We start from the raw sequence: 23,023 nt of genomic DNA on the forward strand, positions 1-23,023 counted from the left end.
CGTTGTTTTCGCTCGTTTCTGTTCGCTGTTTTCGTGCTTTGCTTTCAACTGCGATAACTTTCGGCGTTATAACAGAATCGAGAGAGTGTATACGTGACTGTGAAAGCTATGTGTGGTAGCTCTAGCATAAGCCATGGCTGATGCAACGTAGGTGGCGTCCGCACGCATAGGTGTTGTTCGAGTGCTCCTACTTGCTTGATTGTGTTTAACTGAGTATTTAGGCACGGGTTACGTATGTAAATTCCGTGGTCCATAATCGCTAATAGCGTGCCACTGATTGCTATCAGAGGATGGGCTTGATTGTCGAAATATGCCAGACGCTTTTTCTGAAAGCAAGCTTTGAAGAATTTTTTCAAAAAAGAAATACTTTCATACGTGCTAGGCAGCGCATATTGCAGGCCCTAAACTGTTTAAAAACTGGACGAGCTATCACATCTTTTATTAAATTACAATGAATTAGGATGAATGAATTATAGATGACGATTTTTTGTGCTAGATTAGGTGCACAAAATACATGGTCGCAGCCGTAGGTCTAGAAAGGAGGCAAATTGGAAGCACAGCGTCAAATTTAGATTAGATGCCATGAACGGAGCTTCTTGTGAGGGTATAAAGAACGAGAAAATTGTTCATTTTGATGCCCTTATAGAGGCAGTCAGAATTACACTGATTGCTGAATTGTCAGAATTCCTCAAATTGTTAGAGGCGTGAATAAAGTCAGTAAATCTGTTACATTTTTGCAGACCTCTCCTCTAGTGCCACGGCCAAGATCATTTGTTCTCAAGTTAAATAGAAAGCAGAAATGCCTTCACTGTTTGTACATGAAGAGGTAAGTTTCTTGTGCGTTTTGATGAATGCTACATGATCTGAACGTTGTACTTTAAGAATTGTTTTTCACACCGGCTCAATACCCTATAAAAAATTTGATTCTTAAGTAAATTCAGGCTTTCGTAAGTGCAATTTTTGAGCTGTAGTCTTACTCTTCACATCAATTCGGGAATTTGCTGTATGCTGGAAAACTATCTCACGTTTATCATACGAAATTATTGGAATGTACGGGTTGTATGCTTCGAGTTCAGTGTAATGTCAATTACACCCCATTTCAAAGGATATACACTACACATTTTTAATATTTGGTGCTGCCGGAACAACACGAACAATATTTTGTGACAAATCATGTTTGCTGTTATTACAGGTTGAGAGGGTGCCGCTGACGCCCTGCGTAGTCTACCCCATCCCCAGCCTAGAGCAAGCCTAGTTCCCGAACCTCCACGTTAATGACCGAAAACTCTTTTGCGTCAGTAATGCCGAAGAAGGAGTGACAGAACTGATGAGTTGATTTTTTTTATTTTCAACATTGTCTATGGCTGCAAGTCCTTTAACAACCACTGTGATAGAGCGGCTTTTCGCAAACGGGTGTGATGAATCTGTTGAGATATCCAGCATCTTTTAGTCTTTTAGTCTGGTTTTTAAGCCTGACCTAACCCTTGTGTTAACATGACTTCTGAAGGGTGGCCTGAATACATGTGGTGTCAATTCCTCTTTTTATTAACTTTGAATGCCCACAATCAAAAGGCAGAACATTCTTTGCACTCCTGGGCTGATAGCACCAGCCAATACCCAACTTCATCATCACACTTGTTTGCGAAACCCTGCTGCCAACAGTAAAGTTAAAGGAAACAGGACCAAAAGAAAAACAGAATGACCAATGACCTTTGCATGTTACACGGTACTGCGTACATAAGGTGTCTCACAATTGTAGGAAAAGAGCCAGCAGATATTATATTGTTGTTTTCCACCCCTCGCAAGCTTTCAAAAGCGCATGTACTTACAGCAACAGGAATAGTCAATCTTGCACCATTCGTCACTAGAATAGGTTTACTGAATGCCAATTTAAGGTGTATGAGATACCGCTAACATGTGGAAAAGTAAACAAAGGCCAAAATGGGCAATGCTTCAATGATCGAGCAAGACAGCATGCTTTAAATGTTAAGAAGGACTATAGTAGTCTCGTGGCTGTACACCGTAAAGAATGTATTTGCAGTCCTAGGTTTCATAAAACGGGGCTTTTGAAAAAAAAGCAAGCAGAAAAAATGAGACATCTTAGAAATTTTTATCAAAAAGGCCAAGAATCAAGGCTTCAGTACACCTTCACTTATCTTATCCGAAAGAGAGTATTTTTTTCTTGATTAGGATTATTTTGTCATGGTCTTACATGTGTTGTTGCATATGAGCCCTGTTGTTGTGCATAGTATAAAAGCGCTCATAGCACCTTCAATAAAATTCAGTTGACAGCACTCTTTCCTGTCCTTTTTGTGATAAGATTTTATTTATAGAAATAATTTCATTTTCTTACAATTTAGGTATATTGATGAGTTTTTATTGTATCACAACATGGAGCAAATTGCATCTCAATACGGACAAAAATCACAGTTTTGTGAAATTCGTGATATTTTTTCGTATATTTCAGCAGCTTGAGAGGTCTAAAGATATTTCTTCCTCAAAACATACTTTCTGTTCAGTAAGTATTCACTCAGATATTCATACTAAGTGCAATAAAAATGCGAACGTGATACATTTTGGCTTGATTCTTGGAAGCAAATGTGGCAAAAAAATTGCACTAATAATTGTGAGCTTCAATTACCATAAACAAGCACATTTACTTAACATGTAGACCGAATTCGCTTTAGAAAAAATAAATGGTACATTTAAAAAGAAGTTTTCCACAAACAGCATCCACCTGGCATTATGCCAGGAAGTTCAGAAGCCAGCCACATGAAAAAAACATTTTTTTCTCGCTGAAATATTCTAGCAGTTCAATGTTTTCAACGCAGTAAGACGGCACAGTTTTTTTTTTCAAATACATTTCAGATGCTCGCCAAAGTGGATTGGACGTTTTGCATGAAGTTGTCCAGTAATATTTAAGAAAAATAACTTACACAAATAACAATATTTCTTCATCCACCATGACCACACTAGAAAAAGTTGTTCAGGCATTGTAACACTAAAATTTTCACGTCGTACTGCCTGAACAACTTCTTTGATAAACTCCAAACTCACGCCGAGAAAAAGCCGCTCTATCACAGTGGTTGTTAAAGGCCTTGCGGCCGTAGACAATGTTGAAAATAAGAAAATCAACTCGTCAGTGCTGTCGCTCCTTCTTCGTCATTACTGACACGGAAGATTTTTCGGTCATCTACGTGGAGCTTCAGGAACTAGGCTCGTTCCAGGCTGGGGCTGGAGTAGACTACGCAGGGCGTCTGCGGCACCCTCTCGACCTGTAATAAGAGAAAATATGATTTCTCCTAAAATTAAGTTCGTCTCTTCCGGCAGCATCAAATATTAAAAATGTGTAGAGTGTATTCTTTGAAATGGCGTGTAATTGACATTACACAGAACTAGAAGCATACAACCCATACATTTCAATGATTTTGTATGATAAAGATGAGATAGTTTTCCAGCATACAGCAAATTCCCGAATTGAGGTGAAGTGTTGTATCCGGCAAGGCTATTGTATCACGACTGCGCATCGGACATGCGCAGATACTCACGGCGCGCTATCGTGCGCCTATATAATCAGTGACTGAATAAACCGATACCACTTCTTGTTCTGGCCATCATGCTGTATCATCGTCCTTGCTAGTTACATGGTATCAGAAGTGGCCACCGCGGACCGAAGCACGGCAGCAACGGCGTGGAATCGCCATGAACCTACTGAAGCCGCCGGAGCCATTGCGCCTATCGGGCAACTTGTCGGAAAATTGGAAGCGCTTCAAGCAAAAGTTTGAGCTTTTTCTGCAAGCAACGGCAGCCGCGAAGTCCTCGAGAAGTGACTCCTCGAAAGTGGCGCTCTTGCTGAGCTTCGCGGGAGACGAAGTGCTCGACATCTTCAACAACTTTCAGTTCGGCTTCGGAGAAAGCAAGGATTGTTACGACACGGTCGTGCGGAAGTTCGACGCCTACTTCTCCGAGGTGAGCAATGAAATTAACGAAAGATATGTTTTTCGTACACGAAGCCAGGCCGAGAAAGAACCTTTTGAGAAGTTTGTGCGGTACTTAAAGAAGCAGGCGACACAGTGCAACTTTGGGGATCAGCACGATTCACTGATTAGAGACCAAATTGTGTTTGGTACGAATGATCAAAGCTGCGTGAAAGAATGCTTGCCGAGAGAGGCCTGACGCTACTAAAAGCCGAGGAAATGTGTAAAGCGGCAGAAGCAGCCACACTAAGGAGCCCAGTTTGGAATAGGACAGAAGACAGCATTGACGCAGTTTCAAGTGGCGAAACGGTGACGAAAAAACGGCAGCAGCGGAAAAAAAGCAGAGTCGCGATAATCAAGATATTTGCTGCAGGAAGTGCAACCGCAAACATAAACCTACGCAATGCCCCGCGTATGGTAAATTATGTCATTCTTGCCGCAATTACAACCACTTTGCAAGTTGTTGCCAGAAGTCTACTGCCGTTAGCGAAGTAGCTAATCTCGTTGAGAATGACTGAGATTCTCGAAATCGGCTCCGAAAATTGTCGCAAGAAAGACTGGACAATCAAGGCTCGAGTAAATGGCAGAGAAGTGACGTTCAAAGTGGACACCGGTTCGCAGGCAAGCTTACTTCCATTTACAACGTACCGTAAGCTTGGATCCAAAGAAGCGTTGCAACCTACCGGGTGAGTGTTGCGCGCCTACAACGGGGGCGTTATTTCAAGTTATGGAACAACGTCACAGAAAGTGTCTGTCGGAACCACCGAGATAAGCGTGAAATTCTTCATCGTAAAGAATGGGCGCCAAGCCATCCTTGGGCTCGATGCCAGTGAAGCGCTCGGATTGGTTCGACGTATGGTAGACACTGTCAATGCCTCATCTGAGTATGAACTTTTGAAAGAGTTCAGGCACCTGTTCCAAGGGCTCGGCTGCTTGAAAACGCAGTACAGAATGGTCCTGGATCCAGACGCGGTTCCCGTCGTTCAGCCTGCTCGCCGGGTTCCACTTGCACTTCAGGAACCTCTGAAGAAGGAACTACAGCGAATGATCCGGGGGGGCATCATCGTCAAAGAAATAGAGCCAACCGACTGGGTAAGCCCTCTGGTACTGGTAAAAAAAAAAGACGGTGCTCTAAGGGTTTGCATGGACCCCAAAAGAGTGAACAAGTATATCAAGAGGCAGCATTTCCCTTTACCCAGACGCGAGGACTTGGAAGCACGGCTAACCAGTGCTACTTATTTTAGCTGTTTGGATGCAAACGCCGGCTTTCATCAGACGCCCTTGGACAAGACATCAAAAATTTGTACGTTTTCGTCGCCTTTTGGCAGATACCGTTTTCTAAGGCTACCCTTTGGCATCTCATCTGCACCCGAGGTGTTTCAGCAGGCACTTTGTCAGATATTTGACGGTCTGCCAGGCGTGCTCATATATATAGATGATATCCTGGTCTGGGGCTCAACGAAGAAAGAGCATGATGAGCGCCTGGTAGCAGTCCTCAAAACTGCTGAAACAGCTGTATTAACGTTTAATCTGCACAAGTGCAAGTTTGGAGTAAAAGAGCTACGGTTTCTGGGTGATATCATAAGTGCGAACGTCATATCCCCAAATCCAGGGCTCGTAGAAAGTTTGGTTCAAATGCCAGTGCCAACATGCAAGGCCGATGTTCAACGTATGCTTGGTGTGTTGAACTACTTTGGAAAGTTCGTGCCGCAGCTATCTGAAAGAACGGCCCTGTTAAGAACTCTTATCAAGGCCAGTTCCGAGTTTGAGTGGACAGATAACCACGCCAAAGAGCGGAAAAGCGTCACGCAAATTCTGACCACCACTCCCGTGCTCGCAATATTTGACCCACGACGGGAAACAAGGTTGTCTTGCGATGCATCGAAGGACGGCATCGGTGCCGCTCTTCTGCAACGTCACAATAACGAGTGACGGCCCGTAGCTTACGCATCTCGAGTACTGACTGAGGCAGAAAAACTGTACGCACAGATATAAAAGGAGGCCCTAGGAATTTGCTTTGGATGCGAAAAATTTCACCAGTTCGTCTACGGCCAGAAAGTCACAATTGAAACGGACCACAAGCCACTCTTTTCAATTGCTCAAAAGGAAATAGTGACATGCCACCTCGCCTTCAACGGTTCTTTTTGAGGTTGTTCAAGTATGATTTTGTTTTGCAGTATATTCTTGGGAAGCACCTTGTTCTTGCTGACATGTTGTCCCGGTCAACTGCTGACAACCAAGACGACGCTGGTGCTACTACCGACGTGGAAGTTCACGCAATCCAGCTTCTAGGTTACCGTGTCACAGAAGCAACGCAGAAAGAACTGCAAGCGGCAACGGTTCGTTACCACTACCTACAGTCGGTGATCGCAAGTTTGTCGGCGGGGCTTCCAGTACAAGGTGAACAAAAGCCTTTTGAGCAAGAACTCTCATTTGTCAACGGAATACTTTTAAAGGCGTCTAAGGTTGTTATTCCGAAAAGCATGCGAAAAACTATGCTTGAAAAAATTCATGCAGGTCACCTCGACATGCAAAAATACAAAGAAAAAGCCAGACGCCTCGTGTTTTGGCCGGGGCTTAACGCTGAGATTGCTTCCATGGTGCAACTTTGTCCTACATGCCGCAAGTGTGCTTACAAACAGCCCAAGTAACCACTTCAAATGTGGCCCGTGCTAGGTTGTGCATGGCATAGAGCTGGAGCTGATATTTTTTCGTTTGCAGGGGACTCGTGCATCGTTGTCTTTGACGCCTTATCAAACTTTCCGGAAGTTCAGAAACTACCTGACATGTCGGCGCAATCAACCATCGCAGCACTGAGCACTATTTTTGCCAGATTTGGCGTGCCCGTCGAAGTATGCACTGATAACGGCCCACAATTTTCAAGCTATGAATTTTTTGTTTTCAAGGAGATACGACTTCACGCACGTCACTTCAAGCCCTCATTATCCGCAGTCAAACGGGCTTGCGGAAAAATGTGTGCAGGTTGTGAAGTGCATCTTAAAAAAAACTGCATATTCGGGCGACTACTTCTGGCTCGGCTTGCTGGCCTACCGCTCTACCCCACTGGAGGACGGGCGATCCCCTGGTGAACTACGGCAAGGAAGCCGCCTTCGCGCCAACCTCCCGGATTTCAGTACGGTGACCGCAACCGACGTCAAAAAGCACAGCCAGGCCCAAGGTGGAAGACCTTTGCCTCCTCTGCAGAAGGGTGACGTCGTGAGGCTCAGGGAAGTTGCATGGTCCCGGAAAGCTCAAGTGGTGGGTTCGCCATATCCAAGGTCCTACCTTGTCAAAACGGAGGACCAGAAATTGTTAAGGCGCAACCGTCATCACCTACTTTAAACTGGCGAACGGTTCATCGAGGAAAGCGACGACGACATTGATACCAGCTCAGCGGACAACAACGTTGGTGGCCATCCGACAGTGGCAACTTCAACCTCGCCAGCCAATGGCCGACGTCGCGAAGTTCCGACGTCGGGCGACTCTTCGCCACCTGTGATGCGTCAGTCAACTTCACCACCGACGCCAGCTTTGAGAAGGTCGACTCAAACCGTGAAGCCACCACAGCGTCTTTATTATGTCAAGGACTTTAACCAAGTGTATGATATCATTTTTTGAAATGCCAAGTGCTTACCACAGTTTCGGTGGGTATGTAATTTTGTTGTTAACGGAAAGTATGTATCCGGCAAGGCTATTGCATCACGACTGCGCATCGGACATGCGCAGATACTTATGGCGCGTTATCGTGCGCCTATATAATCAGTGACTGAATAAACCGATACCACTTCTTGTTCTGGCCATCATGCTATATCGTCGTCCTTGCTTGTTACAAGTGTAAGACTACAGCTCAAAAATGGCACTTACGAAAGCCTGAAATTACTTAAGAATCAAATTCTTTATAGGGTAATCAGCCAGTTCGAAAAAAAATTTTAAAGTACAACGTTCAGAACATGTAGCATTAATCGAAACGCCCAAGAAACTTACCTCTTCATGTACAAACAGTGAAGGCATCTCTGCTTTCTATTTAACTTGAGAACAAATGATCTTGGCCGTGGCACTAGCGAAGGAGTCTGCAAAAAAGTAAAAGATTTACTGACATTTATTATGCCTCTAACAATTTGAGGAATTGTGACAAATCAGCAATCAGTGCAATTCTGGCTGCCTCTATAAGGGCATCAAAATTGAACAATTTTCTCGTTTTTTTTACTTTCACAAGATGCTCCGTCCAAGGCATCTAATCCGAATTTGGCGCTGTGCTTCCTATTTGCCTGCTTTCTAGACGTAGGACTGCGTATTATGTGACCTAATCTAGCACAGAAATTCGTCATCTATAATTCAATCATCCTAATTATTTGTGATTTAATAAAAGATGAGAGAGCTCGTCCTGTTTTTAAAGAGTTTCGGGCCTGCAGTAAACACTGCCTAGAGCGTATGAAAGTATTTCTTTTTTGAAGAAATTCTTCAAAGCTTGCTTTCAGAAATAGCGTCTGGCATATTTCGACAACCAAGCGCATCCGCTGATGGCAATCAGGGGGACGCCATTAGCGAGTATTGACCATGGGACTTACAAACGTTATATGTGCCTAAATACTCAGTTAAATACAATCAAGCAAATACGAGTGCTCGAACGACACCAACACGCGCGGACGCCGTCTACGTTGCAGCAGCCATGGCTTATGCTAGAGCTATTGCACATAGCTCCCACAGTCACGTATACTTTCTCGATTCTGTTAAAGTGCGGAACGTTATTGCAGATGTAAGCAAAGCACAAAAACAGCAAACAGAAACGAGGGTAAACAACGCACGGCGATCGCTACAAAAACGTGCCTTTGGAAGTTTACTAGATCTTTCCCTGTTGCTGGTGACACGTGTCCTGAATATTTTAAAAGACTCACGCGCACGTGTGGGGAGCATCGCGGCATATCAGCACCTCAAACTATACTGCCTTTAAGCAAAAAAGAAAAAAGCTATTTCGTACAGTGCGCCTCTGTACATAAATTTTTACTTTTTCTTTCTTTTTTACGCCTACACCTACACAAGCACGTTGCACATTTGAGTACTAAAAGAAATGTTATTATGATGTAGCTTAAAGCGCATCTTGAAAAAAATATCAATCAGTATCAGCAGTGCAGAGACAATGTGCGATCAGCAACTAATCGTGCCTTTGTTAAGTGATCACATCACTCACTGTATGAGTAATGCAGGCACTTACACAACAACGCGCATAGCAGTGTGAACTCGTTAACTGACATGTTTAATCAGGCATCTGCAACAGTCCCGCGAACGCAAGCTGTTCTAAATGGCTGGCAGCCTACTTCGGCAGAGCTGCTGCAGGCGCCCAGCTAGCGCTGTATGATTACTACCTACGAAAGTAGTACATTCACCGTTAACGAGCCCACGTTGTCTGTTTCCGCCGCTCCATGAATATTCCTTAATCCGAGGGTCACTTCGAACACGGTGTCATGCGTGACCACCATTGAAGATGTGCCTGTTTGCTAGAACTCACACAGCGACCAAGACCCCAGACCAAAGCAACGCCTTTGAAAGACGGATGAGATAGAGGGAGCAACGTTGAGAGAGAGAAGGAGGAGGCACTGGCGGCGGCGCCGTAGATGTCGACGCAGGTGTTCATTGACGCAACTATTTGCTTATATACACCGCCGTTGCGGGGCAACTCTGGCCGGTGTGAGAGGGATGAGCAGGAAACCCACCAAGAGGGCGCCGAACGGCAAACGCTAAGGCACATGCGGCGCACGGTGGTTGGACACGGAAGGCCATCGAATCGCGCTTCAAGAATGACTCCTTGTAAATCCAAATCTCCTTCCACGCAGCCGCACAGTGGTGCAGGTTATTTACCAGCCTCGGGTTCTTTTTGTATTTTCACGGAATACGACTGCAGTGGGCGAAAAATATTGAAGCAAAACTTGCAGAAAACAAAGTGCACCCTGGAATGGCCAGACATAATAATTATTTTGTCCTCGGTGGCATTAGCGGGAGAGCATCGCTACACCTCATTTCAGAGGAATTTTTTTTCGCGTTGTCTGTGTCTGGCAATTCCGCATATGGTACCGCAAACACTGAATGCGTAGTCGAAGCTGGAACAAATTAATCAACAGTCGCGGATGTTTAGAAGCCTTGTCACGCACCACGAAAAGTGCCGAAGTTGTTATAAGAATCTTCTTGCTGACCACATGATCAGCACATAATTTCATATGGTTGCCCAATGAGCTAGCTAAGCACCTGTAGCAAAGGCAGGGCACGTTCTTGGTAAATGTTAATTAAACGATGGTTGTGCATAAGTGTAGTGACAGCTTTCCGTGTGAATTCGTCATAAGCCACGTTTTCGAGTGTAGAAGCGCCTCAGCGTACCTAATCATCTACCACTGCAAGTTCGTAAGCAATGACAAGGTACGAGATTGTGCAGCTGTTTTCCATGTACTGAATAGTCCGTGTACAGTGCGTTGACCACCATCACTTCTCAAGCCACCTCCCATATAGACTCCCAGTCTGAACAGGTGTGGGACCTTAAACACTAAGAAGCAGTGCCCCCTGCACACACACACACACACACACACACACACACACACACGAAATTAGAGAGCGCACGTGGTGATACACACGTATACTTATTCACAGGCGCCCACACATACACGTCTACACACATACGTCCACACACACACACATGACCGTAAACGCACGCATGCATGGGCGTGCACATGTGCGCAGGCACGCTTAACACAAGCACGGACTCCCACACACACGCGCACGCACACATGCGCGGGTATACACACAATCGCGCTTACATACGAACACATGCGCAGGCTCATGCACACTTACCCATACTCGGGCGAACATATTGTGTGTGTGTATAATCCATAGCACACATGTAGCTTATAACCAATTCTGTGGAAAGCTTTCGTAACATGGATTGCAGTTAATTGTCATTATAGATGAAACGCAATTTGCTTCCGCTGGCATTCTGCTGTATTATGAGAGCACTTTCACACTTTCTAAATCAATTAGGTCATCATTTAACGCAAGGTCCACATATTCGAGCATTAGCTGCGCTGCTCGGCTGCCAATCCGACGATCACCGGTTCGATGCCGGCCGTGGCAGTCGAATTAAGACGGAGGCAAAAAGGTAGAAGCTTGTGGACTGTGCGATATCAGCGCCCAATAAAAATCACCAAATGGTCAAAATATTTAGAGCTTTCCACTACGACGACCCTCATGATCATATCGATGTTTTTGGGACGTAAAATCCCAAACATTATAAGTATGTGTCCTTCTTTTGCTGCATATACCATTTGATGAATCGTCACCTACACCCTTCTCAGACACAAAAGCACCCTTGGAGCCTATTTTAGGGTTCTATCGAGGCAAGCACGCAAACAAAAGGATGCTTTTTTTCAATCGCCCATATATGGGTGTTAAAGGGTGTTGCGAAGGGTGCGCTTCCGTAAAAGCACTCTTTTTACACCTATTCGTGTGTAAAAAATTTTACTGTGTAGCAGGCACAGTCACAATGCACACGCTTTATAAAGTTGTGCCATTACTCATCAGGAATGACAATGTAGCATTAAAAAATTTCTTTTGTCCGATGATGAACGTTTGAACAACGATGGGCATAGAATTTTTGATATAGTGATAATGTGAGCTCTGATCCCGGTGTGTGTTTCGTCAGGCAGTCGAGGTGATAAACGTGTTTGCCGAAATGCCCGCATGAACATGCTGTAAATTGCGCACACTGAATTCTTGAGTGAATCGTGCGAGTAGTCACGGTGCCTAACGGCGGGCTTGAGTCGCGAAGCCCGAGCGCTCTCTTGGTTGTGAATGTTGGGGGCGTGAAGAGTATATTTTTTGCGTGAACCAGCTTCACAAAAGTAGTGCTCGTTTCAATTTTGTGAGATGCGGTGCATGTCAGATAATACACGAGAGCTAAGTCGTTTCAGAAGTTGGTGCTGCAATCATTTCTTATGGTGCTTTCTTATGCATTCTGTGTTTACCTTATACCTTATTTTCGCACATTCCGCGCGTCACAAAACGTTTCGTATTTTTTGCTTAAAATGTAGTTATAGGCTAGTTTGTGAGCCACGATTCTTTATTCTTTATTCATCAGATACCCCGCAGCACCCGAAGGCGTTATAGCAGGGGGGTTACATCAATAAATGACGTACATCTCCGTTCACCGACACAATACAACTTTGTTCACACGTAAATAACTGAAATACATTTTCGTTCACACACATAGCAGAATTTTGTTCACACATAATATATCTTCGTTAGGTTACAGCATGGGTTTACAGCAGTGAATAAAATATATCTTCGTTCCCGCTATGTACTTGCATTTCAGTTAGCCTGTTCCACTGTTTAATCATTCTAGGAAAAATGAATTGGCATACATGTTCGTTTTAGCTGGGTATTCCCGAATTTTGCAACTATGATCAAAACGTTTTGAAGTGTAAGAAGGGTTGTGTAGGTATATTTCTCTATTAATTCCAGTTTTATTGTAGTAAATGCAGTAAAGAAATTTTAATCTCTGCTTCTGGCGGTGGTCAGAAAGACACTCCCATCCTAGCTCAGCCTTCATTGCAGTGCAGCTCTCCCCCCTTCCGTACCGTCCCAAGACGAACCTGGCAGCACGATTTTGTAATTGTTCCAGAGCAGCAATGAAGGTTACCTCGGCGGGGTCCCAAACGACACAACCGTATTCTAAGATAGGTCTGATACAATTAGTGTATGCCATACGTTTTAAATTCACATGCGAACATCGCAGGTTTCTTTGAATGAAATTTAAAGCCTTACCAGCTTTGGCTATGAGAGTGTCAACCTGAGGCCTCCATGAACATTCAGATGATAGTATTATACCTAGGTACTTATATGTACTCTCTTGTTTCAACTGTACATTGTTCAGATGGTACTGTGACTGAAATGGTTTCATCTTTTTGGTAAATGAAATATGTACACACTTTGTGATATTCAAATTCATTTTCCATTTGGTACGCCAGCTATAAATGAGCGATAAGTCTTCCTGAAGTTCTAATACATCATTGTGATCAAAACTTTTTCTGTACACAACACAGTCATCCGCAAACAACCGTATAGAAGATGAAATTCCTGCAGAGATATCATTAACATAAATTAAAAACAATAGCGGACCCAGGACGGAGCCTTGTGGGACCCCTGAGGTAACATCAGTGTATTCGGAGCATTTTCCATTCAGTACTACGGCTTGTGTTCTTTGGGAAAGGTAACATTTGATCCATTTAAAAACAGTCTTATCAATGTTCAGGGTGGTAAGCTTAAACAGTAAGAGTGAATGTGACACCGTGTCAAACGCTTTCCGAAAATCCAAGAACACACCGTCAACCTGTCCTACAGTGTCTACGCCCGATATTACGTCATGATAAAATTCGACTAATTGTGTTGTGCAAGACAGCCCTCTGCGAAATCCATGCTGCTCATTGATCAGTACCTTATGCTTGTTTAAGTGAGTTATTATTTCTTTGTATAAAATATGTTCGAGGATTTTACACGGGATAGACGTAAGCGATATTGGTCTATAATTACCAACGTCTTTTTTGGACCCACCTTTATGTATCGGTACCACGTGCGCAATTTTCCAGTCATGTGGTAAGGTGCCTGTCGCTAAAGATCTTTCAAAAATTGCATAAAGATACATAGAAATCGGCCCCGCACAACGCTTGAGTACACGCAGAGAAATTCCATCTGGACCACTAGATTTACTCTCATCAACGTCCTTCAATAGCTTTTCAATTCTATTAACACTAAGCTCGACAGGAAGCATAGGCGAAATGCTCATAATAGTTTGATGATAATTACAGCTGTGTTTAGGTAAGAATACCGAGTGGAAGAAGTTGTTTAGGCATGCAGCCTTATCCTCGTCATTCGTAATTACCGTGCCGTTATAATTTAACTCCTGTATTCCAAAGGAATCTGAGCCACACTGTTTTAGGTACTTCCAAAACATTTTAGGATTTGATTTCATTTTGTTCCTCAGCTCAGTGAAGCAATCATCTTTAGCTTTTTTTACCTTTAGCTTATATTCGTGGGTAATCGACTTCAGTTTTTCAAAGTGAGCAACTGATTTGCTTTTCTTGAATGCGCCTAATGCCCTCTTTCTTTTGTTGATAAGCTTTAATATATGTGCTGTTACCCATGGGTGTTTGTGCTTTTTAGCCGTGATGAATGAACACTGGGGATATGTCTATTTGTTAACTCGGAAAGTATATTCCTAAATTTGTCCCACATATCATGCACATTGCCCTCCTCAAAAAGACAATCGAAAACAGGGAACGAATTACGAAGTTTTTTAGAAATTGCATCGTAGTCACCCTTGTCATAAAAGTAGATCCTTCTACTCGTAGGTAACTTCGCACACACTTTTTTTCTTTTGGATACAAGCAACAACAGCAAGATGATCACTAATTCCTGGAATCACAGTCACGTCATTTACGAAATTTGGCGAGTTACAAAACAACAAGTCTGACACAGCGTCATTGCGAGTAGGGGTAGTAACGTACTGCGTCAGACCAAACCTGTCGACGATATTTTTCATATTTTTCATCGCACGGTTCATGCGCCCGCTTATACTTATACAGGAACTATTACCCCAGGATAAGCCAGGCAGATTATAATCCCCCCTAGAAGTATTGTCTGGGCTGATGCTTCAGAAAGAATTTCATCTAATGTTTGCATTATGCTACTATCTGAGCTCGGCGAGCGATAAACCACTCCGACCAAAAACGCGAAGTTATCAGGCAGTGTTATCTTGCACCATACAGACTCCAGTGCGTCGCACTTATAGTCAACTTCAAATGACTGTAAGCAAGAACAAACAAGTAAAAAAACGCCACCACCTGCTGTGAGCCTATCTTTGTGATAGACGACGTAATTTTGCGGGAACACCTCACTATCAGCAATCGAGGGCTTTAGCCAAGATTCTGTACCAAGGGCTATATCTGCGTGAACACTCTCAATTAAGCCCAAGAGCTCAGCAACTTTATTAACTACGCTGCGGCAGTTCACGATGACGGCAACAAGTTCTTGACATCGGCATTTCTCCTTTTTCTAGTTTGTCACCGCCTGCTTACTGGGACGACCTCTTCTTTTTCGTCATCCCACCTGGAAGCCCTGCCGTAATAATCAGTTTGTCAAAATTAAGCTTCACTTTATTGTTCTTATCCTGTCTTTTTGTCTTGGCATATTCCCACAGCTTATTCCTGATACTTCTTGTCTCATGCGAGTAATCTTCGCTAACGCTGTATTGGGAATTCTTGAATCTTTTGGCATTGAGAAGCACTGCCTGACGCTCTTTGTACAATGAGAATTTAACAATAATTGGCCTCTTCTTATTCTCATTATAGCGTCCTAAGTTATGTGCCCTCTCCACAGATTCGAGTTCCATTCCAAGGCTTGTTTTGCAAATATTCTTTATTATAGCTTCGGATTAATCCCACGATTCTGAGGTTTTATCATCAACGCCATAGAAAACAAGATTTTTCCGGCGACTTCTGTTTTCGAGGTCATTTGTTTTCTTTTGCAGATCTTTCACCTGTTGCATGAGTGGCCGTATTATAGCTGCCTGCTCCGTTACAATCTTGCTGAGGTCCCTTATCTGGTTCTGAGTTTGGCTAAGGCTATCATTTACTTCCATCAGTATGTTCTCATTTTTTTCAAACCTGGATTCAATGCCGTTTAATTTTGAAATTAATGTTTCCTGCCCACTCTGCAAACATTTCAGCACTTCCATCTCCGGTGTCTTAGCAGGACCTGGGTTCAGTTCAACATCCCCCACGAGTATTAACAACAAAATCAAATACAGCACTCTATTAGAAAATAATCGCAATCTCTTCAGACGCGACGTATGCATCGTGCATCCGTGGTTTTTGTTACGAACAGTTAGCAACGTGGGAGGAGCCGGCAATGCATATACAAGTCTCTGCGATTGAGATGGGTAGTAATGACTAACCTGCACCAGCAACAGTTGCATCAGCGACATGTCGGCAAGTGTGCCGGCTCCAAATCCCACGAAGCCATCGTGCTGAGTGCCTATATACGCCTGATCGGCACCACGTGAGTTCTGTTGGCCCAAATTCATTGGTTGATCCTTGCTGATCCATCCGTGGCTCGGGCCACACGTGCCTCTCACGACAGATGATGACCCATGCACACGTGTGGATGATAGTCGAGATACTGTAGATGCTGACCAAGGATCAGACAAAAAGGGCTGTGTCCGGCGCTCCGCTGCATCGAAGTGGATCGCAGAAACCAGCAGCAGAGGTACCTGCACCAGCAACAGTTGCATCAGCGAAATGTCGGCAAGTGTGCCGGCTCCAAATCCCACGAAGCCATCGTGCTGAGTGCCTATATACGCCTGATCGGCACCACGTGAGTTCTGTTGGCCCAAATTCATTGGTTGATCCATCCGTGGCTCGGGCCACACGTGCCTCTGACGACAGATGATGACCCATGCACACGTGTGGATGATAGTCGAGATACTGTCGATGCTGACCAAGGATCAGACAAAAAGGGCTGTGTCCGGCGCTCCGCTGCATTGAAGTGGATTGCAGAAACCAGCAGCAGAGGTACCTGCACCAGCAACAGTTGCATCAGCGACATGTCGGCAAGTGTGCCGGCTCCAAATCCAACGAAGCCATCGTGCTGAGTGCCTATATACGCCTGATCGGCACCACGTGAGTTCTGTTGGCGCAAATTCATTGGTTGATCCTTGCTGATCCATCCGTGGCTCGGGCCACACGTGCCTCTGACGACAGATCATGACCCATGCACACGTGTGGATGATAGTCGAGATACTGTAGATGCTGACCAAGGATCAGACAAAAAGGGCTGTGTCCGGTGCTCCGCTGCATCGAAGTGGATCGCAGAAACCAGCAGCAGAGGTACCTGCACCAGCAACAGTTGCATCAGCGACATGTCGGCAAGTGTGCCGGCTCCAAATCCCATGATTGGAAGAATCAGTGCACATGCGAAAAGCGCTGCTTGGTGTTTTTATATGTGTCTGCGTATTTTTAACTGTGCGTGTCTTGTGCCCTTCTGTGCACTGCTTCCTTTAAATACAAACTCTGAATGTTAAATTTCTGTATAATTTACAAATGCCTCTGCACGATGCGAAGCAGAGGTACAACTTTGTGCTTTTAATGTGCGTCACCGACTACTCCGTCGTGTTCAGAGTGTCCGTGTAAGAAAAGGCAGAACAAAATAATGAAAAGAAAGAAAAGAAATAGACGATTATCAGTGGTGTGCTCCTCACAGGTGGATGGGCCCGCACGTGTTACGCGTGGGCAGTTACTGGCGCTGATGGAGTGCTATGCCGTCGGCTTCCAGCAGCACGGCGTGGGTCCCGGAGACAGAGTGTGCACCCTTCTCTCTAACAGCCTAGAAAACCTCGCCGCCTTGTACGGATGCGCTTTCACTGGTGCAACTTTGATCTTGGCGAAGACTTCTGTTACCGAACGTAAGTTTTCCGGAATTTATTCGCCTTGTTAAGGCAAAAAGTGGAATACCACAATGACGGAACCACCACATTGCTTTCTTCGCGACCTGGGCGCCTAGTATAAAATGTCTATTTAGACACTATTGAATGCTGCAGCTGCCAATGAACGCTAGCTTCCGCTAGACTGGCTGCTTAGCATTGAACTCATTGCCACTTTCTGGCTTCTAATAGCCGTATACTTTGTATTCAGTAGGCATATTTTGTACACTCACAGCATTCGGGGAGACATCTTGATATGTACGTGGGGCCGGCCATTTACCACTATACTGATCGAGATTGTGACGAAACAAAGCATACCTTTTGAAATATGCTAGTTATCAAAAACAAATCGGGAATCTATGCCACCTAAACCTTCTGGAACTATTTAGTGATATTTCAATTGAATTTACAAAGCATGCGATTTTCCAAAGCAATTGACAACCGCCCATTGAAAATGCATGATGACCCATCGTAAAATATTACTCCGAAAAGCCACTTGCTTTTTAATTAAACACTGCGATTTTAACAGAACGTTTAAGTCTGAGTCGTAAAGAACGGTTAGTCGTTTTTGATAAGTAGCCTTTTGTGTGAGATATGTTTTTCGCCTATTTTCCTTTCAGTTGCGGTGGTCTCGCACTGCCGCCGACGAGATGAGGCACTTCGTGCAAATTAACTTAGGTCGGGGTCGTGGGTTTCTAGATCAACTCCGTTGTTTCGGAGGTTTTATGGTGTTAGCCAATGCACGCACATGTCATTCTTCCACCACCACAATGGCGTTCATTGCAGTTTGCCAACGCAACGCGTGTCGCGCCATAAAGGCGGAGTAACGAGGCGCACGCATGTTGTACAATGATGCATGGCTAGCATCTTGCTCAGGTTTCCTATCGTCTATCCTCTCAATGTGCGCCATTTTTATAATAATGCAGAGCACATGCTCTCGTCTACAATCGACAAATCCAAGAACTGATAAGTACGTTGAACTGTTCGTCTTTACCCAGATTTAACAACATATTTAAAGCGGAGTGTATAATGATGATTCTACTAATACATTTTGATCTGCGGCTTTGGGGAAACATGGCCTCAGTACTTAGTCCAAATTCTATGTGGTTAGCGCTAATTTTAAAAATTTCTGCTCTTTCTGGGAAAGAAGACAACCAATAGCAAGCGACATTGCGTGAGCGCACAGAACATGCAAGCTTTTTCTCGAATAGTTTTGATCTGTCTACGCCTCAAACACCAAAAAAAAAGTAGAGCTGACATTTCTGGGCTGAAACCTATACAAAAGAATAGCCAAAATTTTTGAAAAATGCTCTGTTCATAATATACCTTTTATATTTGGCTAAAACTTTTATGAGGAAGTTCAATTGCATGAGTGGACTTTGGCTATTTTGACTTCTAGTTCCGGCTCTTTTTCAAACCTACCCAACGACAACCCTGTCGCGTCGTTGGCTAATGTGGCTTTTGGTATGGTAAGGTTCTGTTAGTACAGCAGCTGTGGCCGCTACCACCAAAACTATATATCGTGCCGATCGTATTTTGATAGCAAATTCAGGAGCACTCGATTAACATTAGGTGTCTAAATTTCATTCCACACGTTTGGCTGAAAAATTTTGCCATGCCTTAAAGTATGCAAGGCTCAGCCTAGCAAGATGGCACGTTTATTCATGTCGGTGGGTACTAGCCGGGATTTAAAATGCTTAATATATCCACTGTTGTATAGGTACAAAAGCATGCAATAAATTTTATAATAATTAAGTGGTTAACCATACCTTCAAGGCATCATCAAATATCCTGAGTATCGGGGTTGATGCCCGCTAGGATTGATCATACCACAGTTTTTTCTCAAACTTTTGCAGGGCTTGTGGTGTCCCAGGGACCTTTTTCATTCTCGCTTCTTTCGCACCTGCCATTACACTCGCAGCTACAGAAGGGGTTGATGGGCCATAATGTTGGTGAGCGCATATCATGAAATGCGATCGCGCTCCGTGGGTGTGAATATTAATTATGCTCAAATTGGTACTACGCAATTATAGCGTAATCTATAGCACAATGTACGCCATGTGGCGGCCGCCTATGGTAAGTTGCCGTCTTTGTGCAAGTCAGGAATATGCCAAAATGAGCAATCAGCTGCGTGACCATCATGAACCCTTCTAAAAAGGTGAGAACAGGCCTTTGAATAAAATTGGGTACCTGAGTTATTTATTTTTTTGATTATTATTTTTATTTTACAAAAAATAGTACAGGCCACATGGTCCAAGCATGAGTAATAACGTCATGTTTCTCCTGTGAACTCTCCTTTGAACTCATTGGCAATAGGAATTACATCGTATGAATACAAAGAAAGCTAACCTTGAATCTGGCATGTTGTGCATAATTCAAAACAGGGCTGGGCAGTATTGCGATAGTGTTTCAGAGATACTTTTATATATACGCATTTCTATATCAAAATACATTTGAAAATGTATCACTTTAATGGTGAAATAGATTTACGATGTATCGTTTGAGTCACCATAATATGCAGGATATCTGTGTCTCGTCATATTTTTTTGTTTTTTACGGAAAGTACCTCAAGCATGCCCCCCCCCCCCCCCCCCACCCCAAAGAGAAACCAGGTTCTGTTCTTTCTGTGCCAAGTAAAGCAAAGGTGCTGCTGGTCGGCGGAATAGGAGGGCCAGCGATGACTTCCGCTGAAGAACAGAATAGCCTATACATAGTAAAACGTCCAATTCCACTTACCGCAGAGTCGGGGAGGCCGAGTTCTCGACTGATGACGACGAAAGCCACTATCTGTCAAGGCCAGGCCGGCACACCTAATTTCTTTCACGTAGCAAGCCATTACAATATCAGTGAATTACACAGTTCCAGAAGTTAGAATGAATACGGCAGGCTGACTATGCATTGCAGGCCCCCCTTTACCAGTTAGATACTAGTAACTCCCTCCCCCTCGCTCCTCAGCAATCTCGTAATAGCGCTGAAAATTCGATATAAATAAATGAGCAAAGAAAAGTTTCATTGTGCTGCAAGTTTATTCACAACATCAGAGTGCACTTGATGCCTTTGCAAATATGAGCACCTGTGAAATAGAAAACAAGTGTAGCAATATCTGTGTTCATCTATCTAGCAATATCTGTGTAGCAATATCTGTGTGCATCTGTGTTCCGGAACGCTTGGGCTTTTCCAAAAATAATATGCAAGCAACCAATGATTTTATTTCCTTTTGATTAGGAGGAGTACGCGACTAAAAGCTCAAGAGCTTGACGAGGTCCTGACCCCGTTCACAAGTTGGCAAAGCAGCAGGATTGGCTCACAATTGTGTATAACGAATATGAAGTAACTTATACGAATAACATCGCCAAAATAATACAATTACGTTTGGAGAAAAAGCGCTGAAAATAAAAACAAGAATAAGCAAAATATGTAGTGACAAAGTGGCATGAGCATGAAAATTCAATAATAGGAAGGAAACAATGGCCATAAATTCTGAGCGATGTACCATCAGGAAAATTTATCAGCTAGGCGAAGTGTTAAATGTGACATTTTTGTTTAGACGGCGGATCAAAATTTTCGCGGCTTAGAAAGTTTAACAGAGAGCGTAGTCCGTAGGACAATGATTGTTTGTCATAGAAAGTTTTAGGGGTGGGCACAGTCCCAACTTCTTTGTGCCTGGTGAGGCGAACACTTGTGTTTACGTTGGGTTTAGCAAGATTTATTCTGGTATTGGTACCATGCTTAACAAACTCTTATGTATTCTAGAAGTATTCCAGAGATACGTCGTCATGAATTATCTCTGGAATACCTCGTTACGTCAAAAGCACGTATCTCAGTATATATATTTTGGGCTCCACATCAAATTATTTCGATATTTGTATTCCTGAATACTTTCCTCACTATTTGTACGAGCCCATGTTCAAAACAATCTCTGGATGCAGATTAAACGAACTCGAGGCAACATCATCGGTAAAATTATTGACATATTGAAGTCGCTTGCTTCATCTTCCACACAGGGAAATCACCTGCTTGAATTGTTTGTTTTTCAACAGCAGTAAAGGACAAAGCTTGTCGTACTGCGATATATAAAATTCAGTGACATCACTTTCGGCGCACGTTGTGGAACTCTGCCGAACGTAATAGGACTGAAACTTCAGCTCGTAGAGCAAGTTCATACAGAAACCGCAGATCAACCACACTTGAACTAATAAAAGAAGGTACTGTCGTGCTCAAAAGTTTCCAAGCCACGCTTCCATAGCAAAAAATGGGATAGTGGCCTGGGAACGTTTGACCGTCCCTTGTACACGAACAAAACACAGTGCTCAACCGGAACTGAATGTTTTATATCAGGAACGACCCCTATCAGAGCAACCACCACAAGTTTCCCGCTTGAGCACATTGAAGGAAAGCACAAATCACTGCGTGTCAGAACATCGCGAATTTATTCACAACAACAAAAAAACGTTGTGCATCAAAGTAACGTGTCAGTGTAAAATTCAAACAACAAGTAACGTGACTGGTGGTCACTGAACCAGATTATTTGTCAATATAGTAAGGCTCCTTTACCTCTCCAACAAACTGATCCTTATTTTCCTTCAAAAAATGATTATGTCATTAGAGTGACCACGTTGAGAGTAAGCGCTGTGTTTTATGTACCTTCTTTCACTTGTACGTGTGCGGCTGCGCTGTCATTCCATTAAAATCTTCCTAACATGCTATGCTCAACAGTAAATCTCATGAATGGTTTATTTCACTCTCTGCAGGTGAACTGCGCAATCAAATCCTCAGCAGCGATAGCACCCACGTGTTGGTCGACGCAAAGCTCGCTGAGAAAGTGAAGAGCGTCACTTCTACCCTCTCTATAAAGGTTTGTGAGCTAGAAGAGTGGCAATGCCAGAACTTGGACACCTAAAAATTAGTAAAAAATGTGCATATTTAAAAATTATTCCAAAACTATCATAGCGCTGTTAGTTAAGTCAAACCTACATATATCTAAATCACTAAAAATGATAGTACGAATTATCCCATAGTTTGCAACAAACTTGCTACCAATTTATCACACTTTCAATGCGAATTTCGGGGCACTCAATGGCTTCAGAGCACTCAGTCTTCATAATGTAGGAAAAGCAGCTAACGACCATACGCGAGGAGTTTTGTTGATGGTATCGGTGTCTTTTAGCTTTAGGGGCTAAGACGAGGCTTCTCCGTTTACATGAAGGTAACCTGGTGAGAGCAATTGAAGACAAGGACACAGAAAATATGGGACAGGGACAAGGCCAAACTTTCAGTAGAGTTTTATTAAGTTTCACGCTTCAAATACATACTCATGGAAAATACATTGTGACGTAAGTCGCGTGATCTCAACCAAACAGCTTGCAAGAAGGTGACTTTGATCATGAGCGTAAATTTTTTGCGTGTCTTCGGTTTAGGCCATGTGACCATGCGATTATGTATTTTCCGTGATTTTATATTCGAGTTGAAAGTTGGCTCTTGTCCTTTTTCAACCTTTTTTGTGTCCTTGTCTTTCCTTGAACAAGCAAAT

General features: G+C 43.5%; 1 protein-coding gene across 1 annotated transcript in view; it reads left to right on the forward strand.

Annotated features, from left to right (window-relative positions):
• Positions 1-23,023, forward strand: part of LOC119169104 (uncharacterized) — a 563,356-nt gene that overhangs the window by 200,336 nt on the left and 339,997 nt on the right. Inside the window, exons 3-4 of the mRNA XM_037420202.2 lie at positions 17,274-17,475; positions 22,245-22,348. Coding sequence (XP_037276099.2) covers positions 17,274-17,475; positions 22,245-22,348 — 306 coding nt within the window. The remainder of the gene's footprint in view (positions 1-17,273; positions 17,476-22,244; positions 22,349-23,023) is intronic.

This window comes from Rhipicephalus microplus, chromosome 2, assembly GCF_043290135.1.
Source record: "Rhipicephalus microplus isolate Deutch F79 chromosome 2, USDA_Rmic, whole genome shotgun sequence".
Classification (NCBI taxonomy): Eukaryota; Metazoa; Arthropoda; class Arachnida; order Ixodida; family Ixodidae; genus Rhipicephalus; species Rhipicephalus microplus.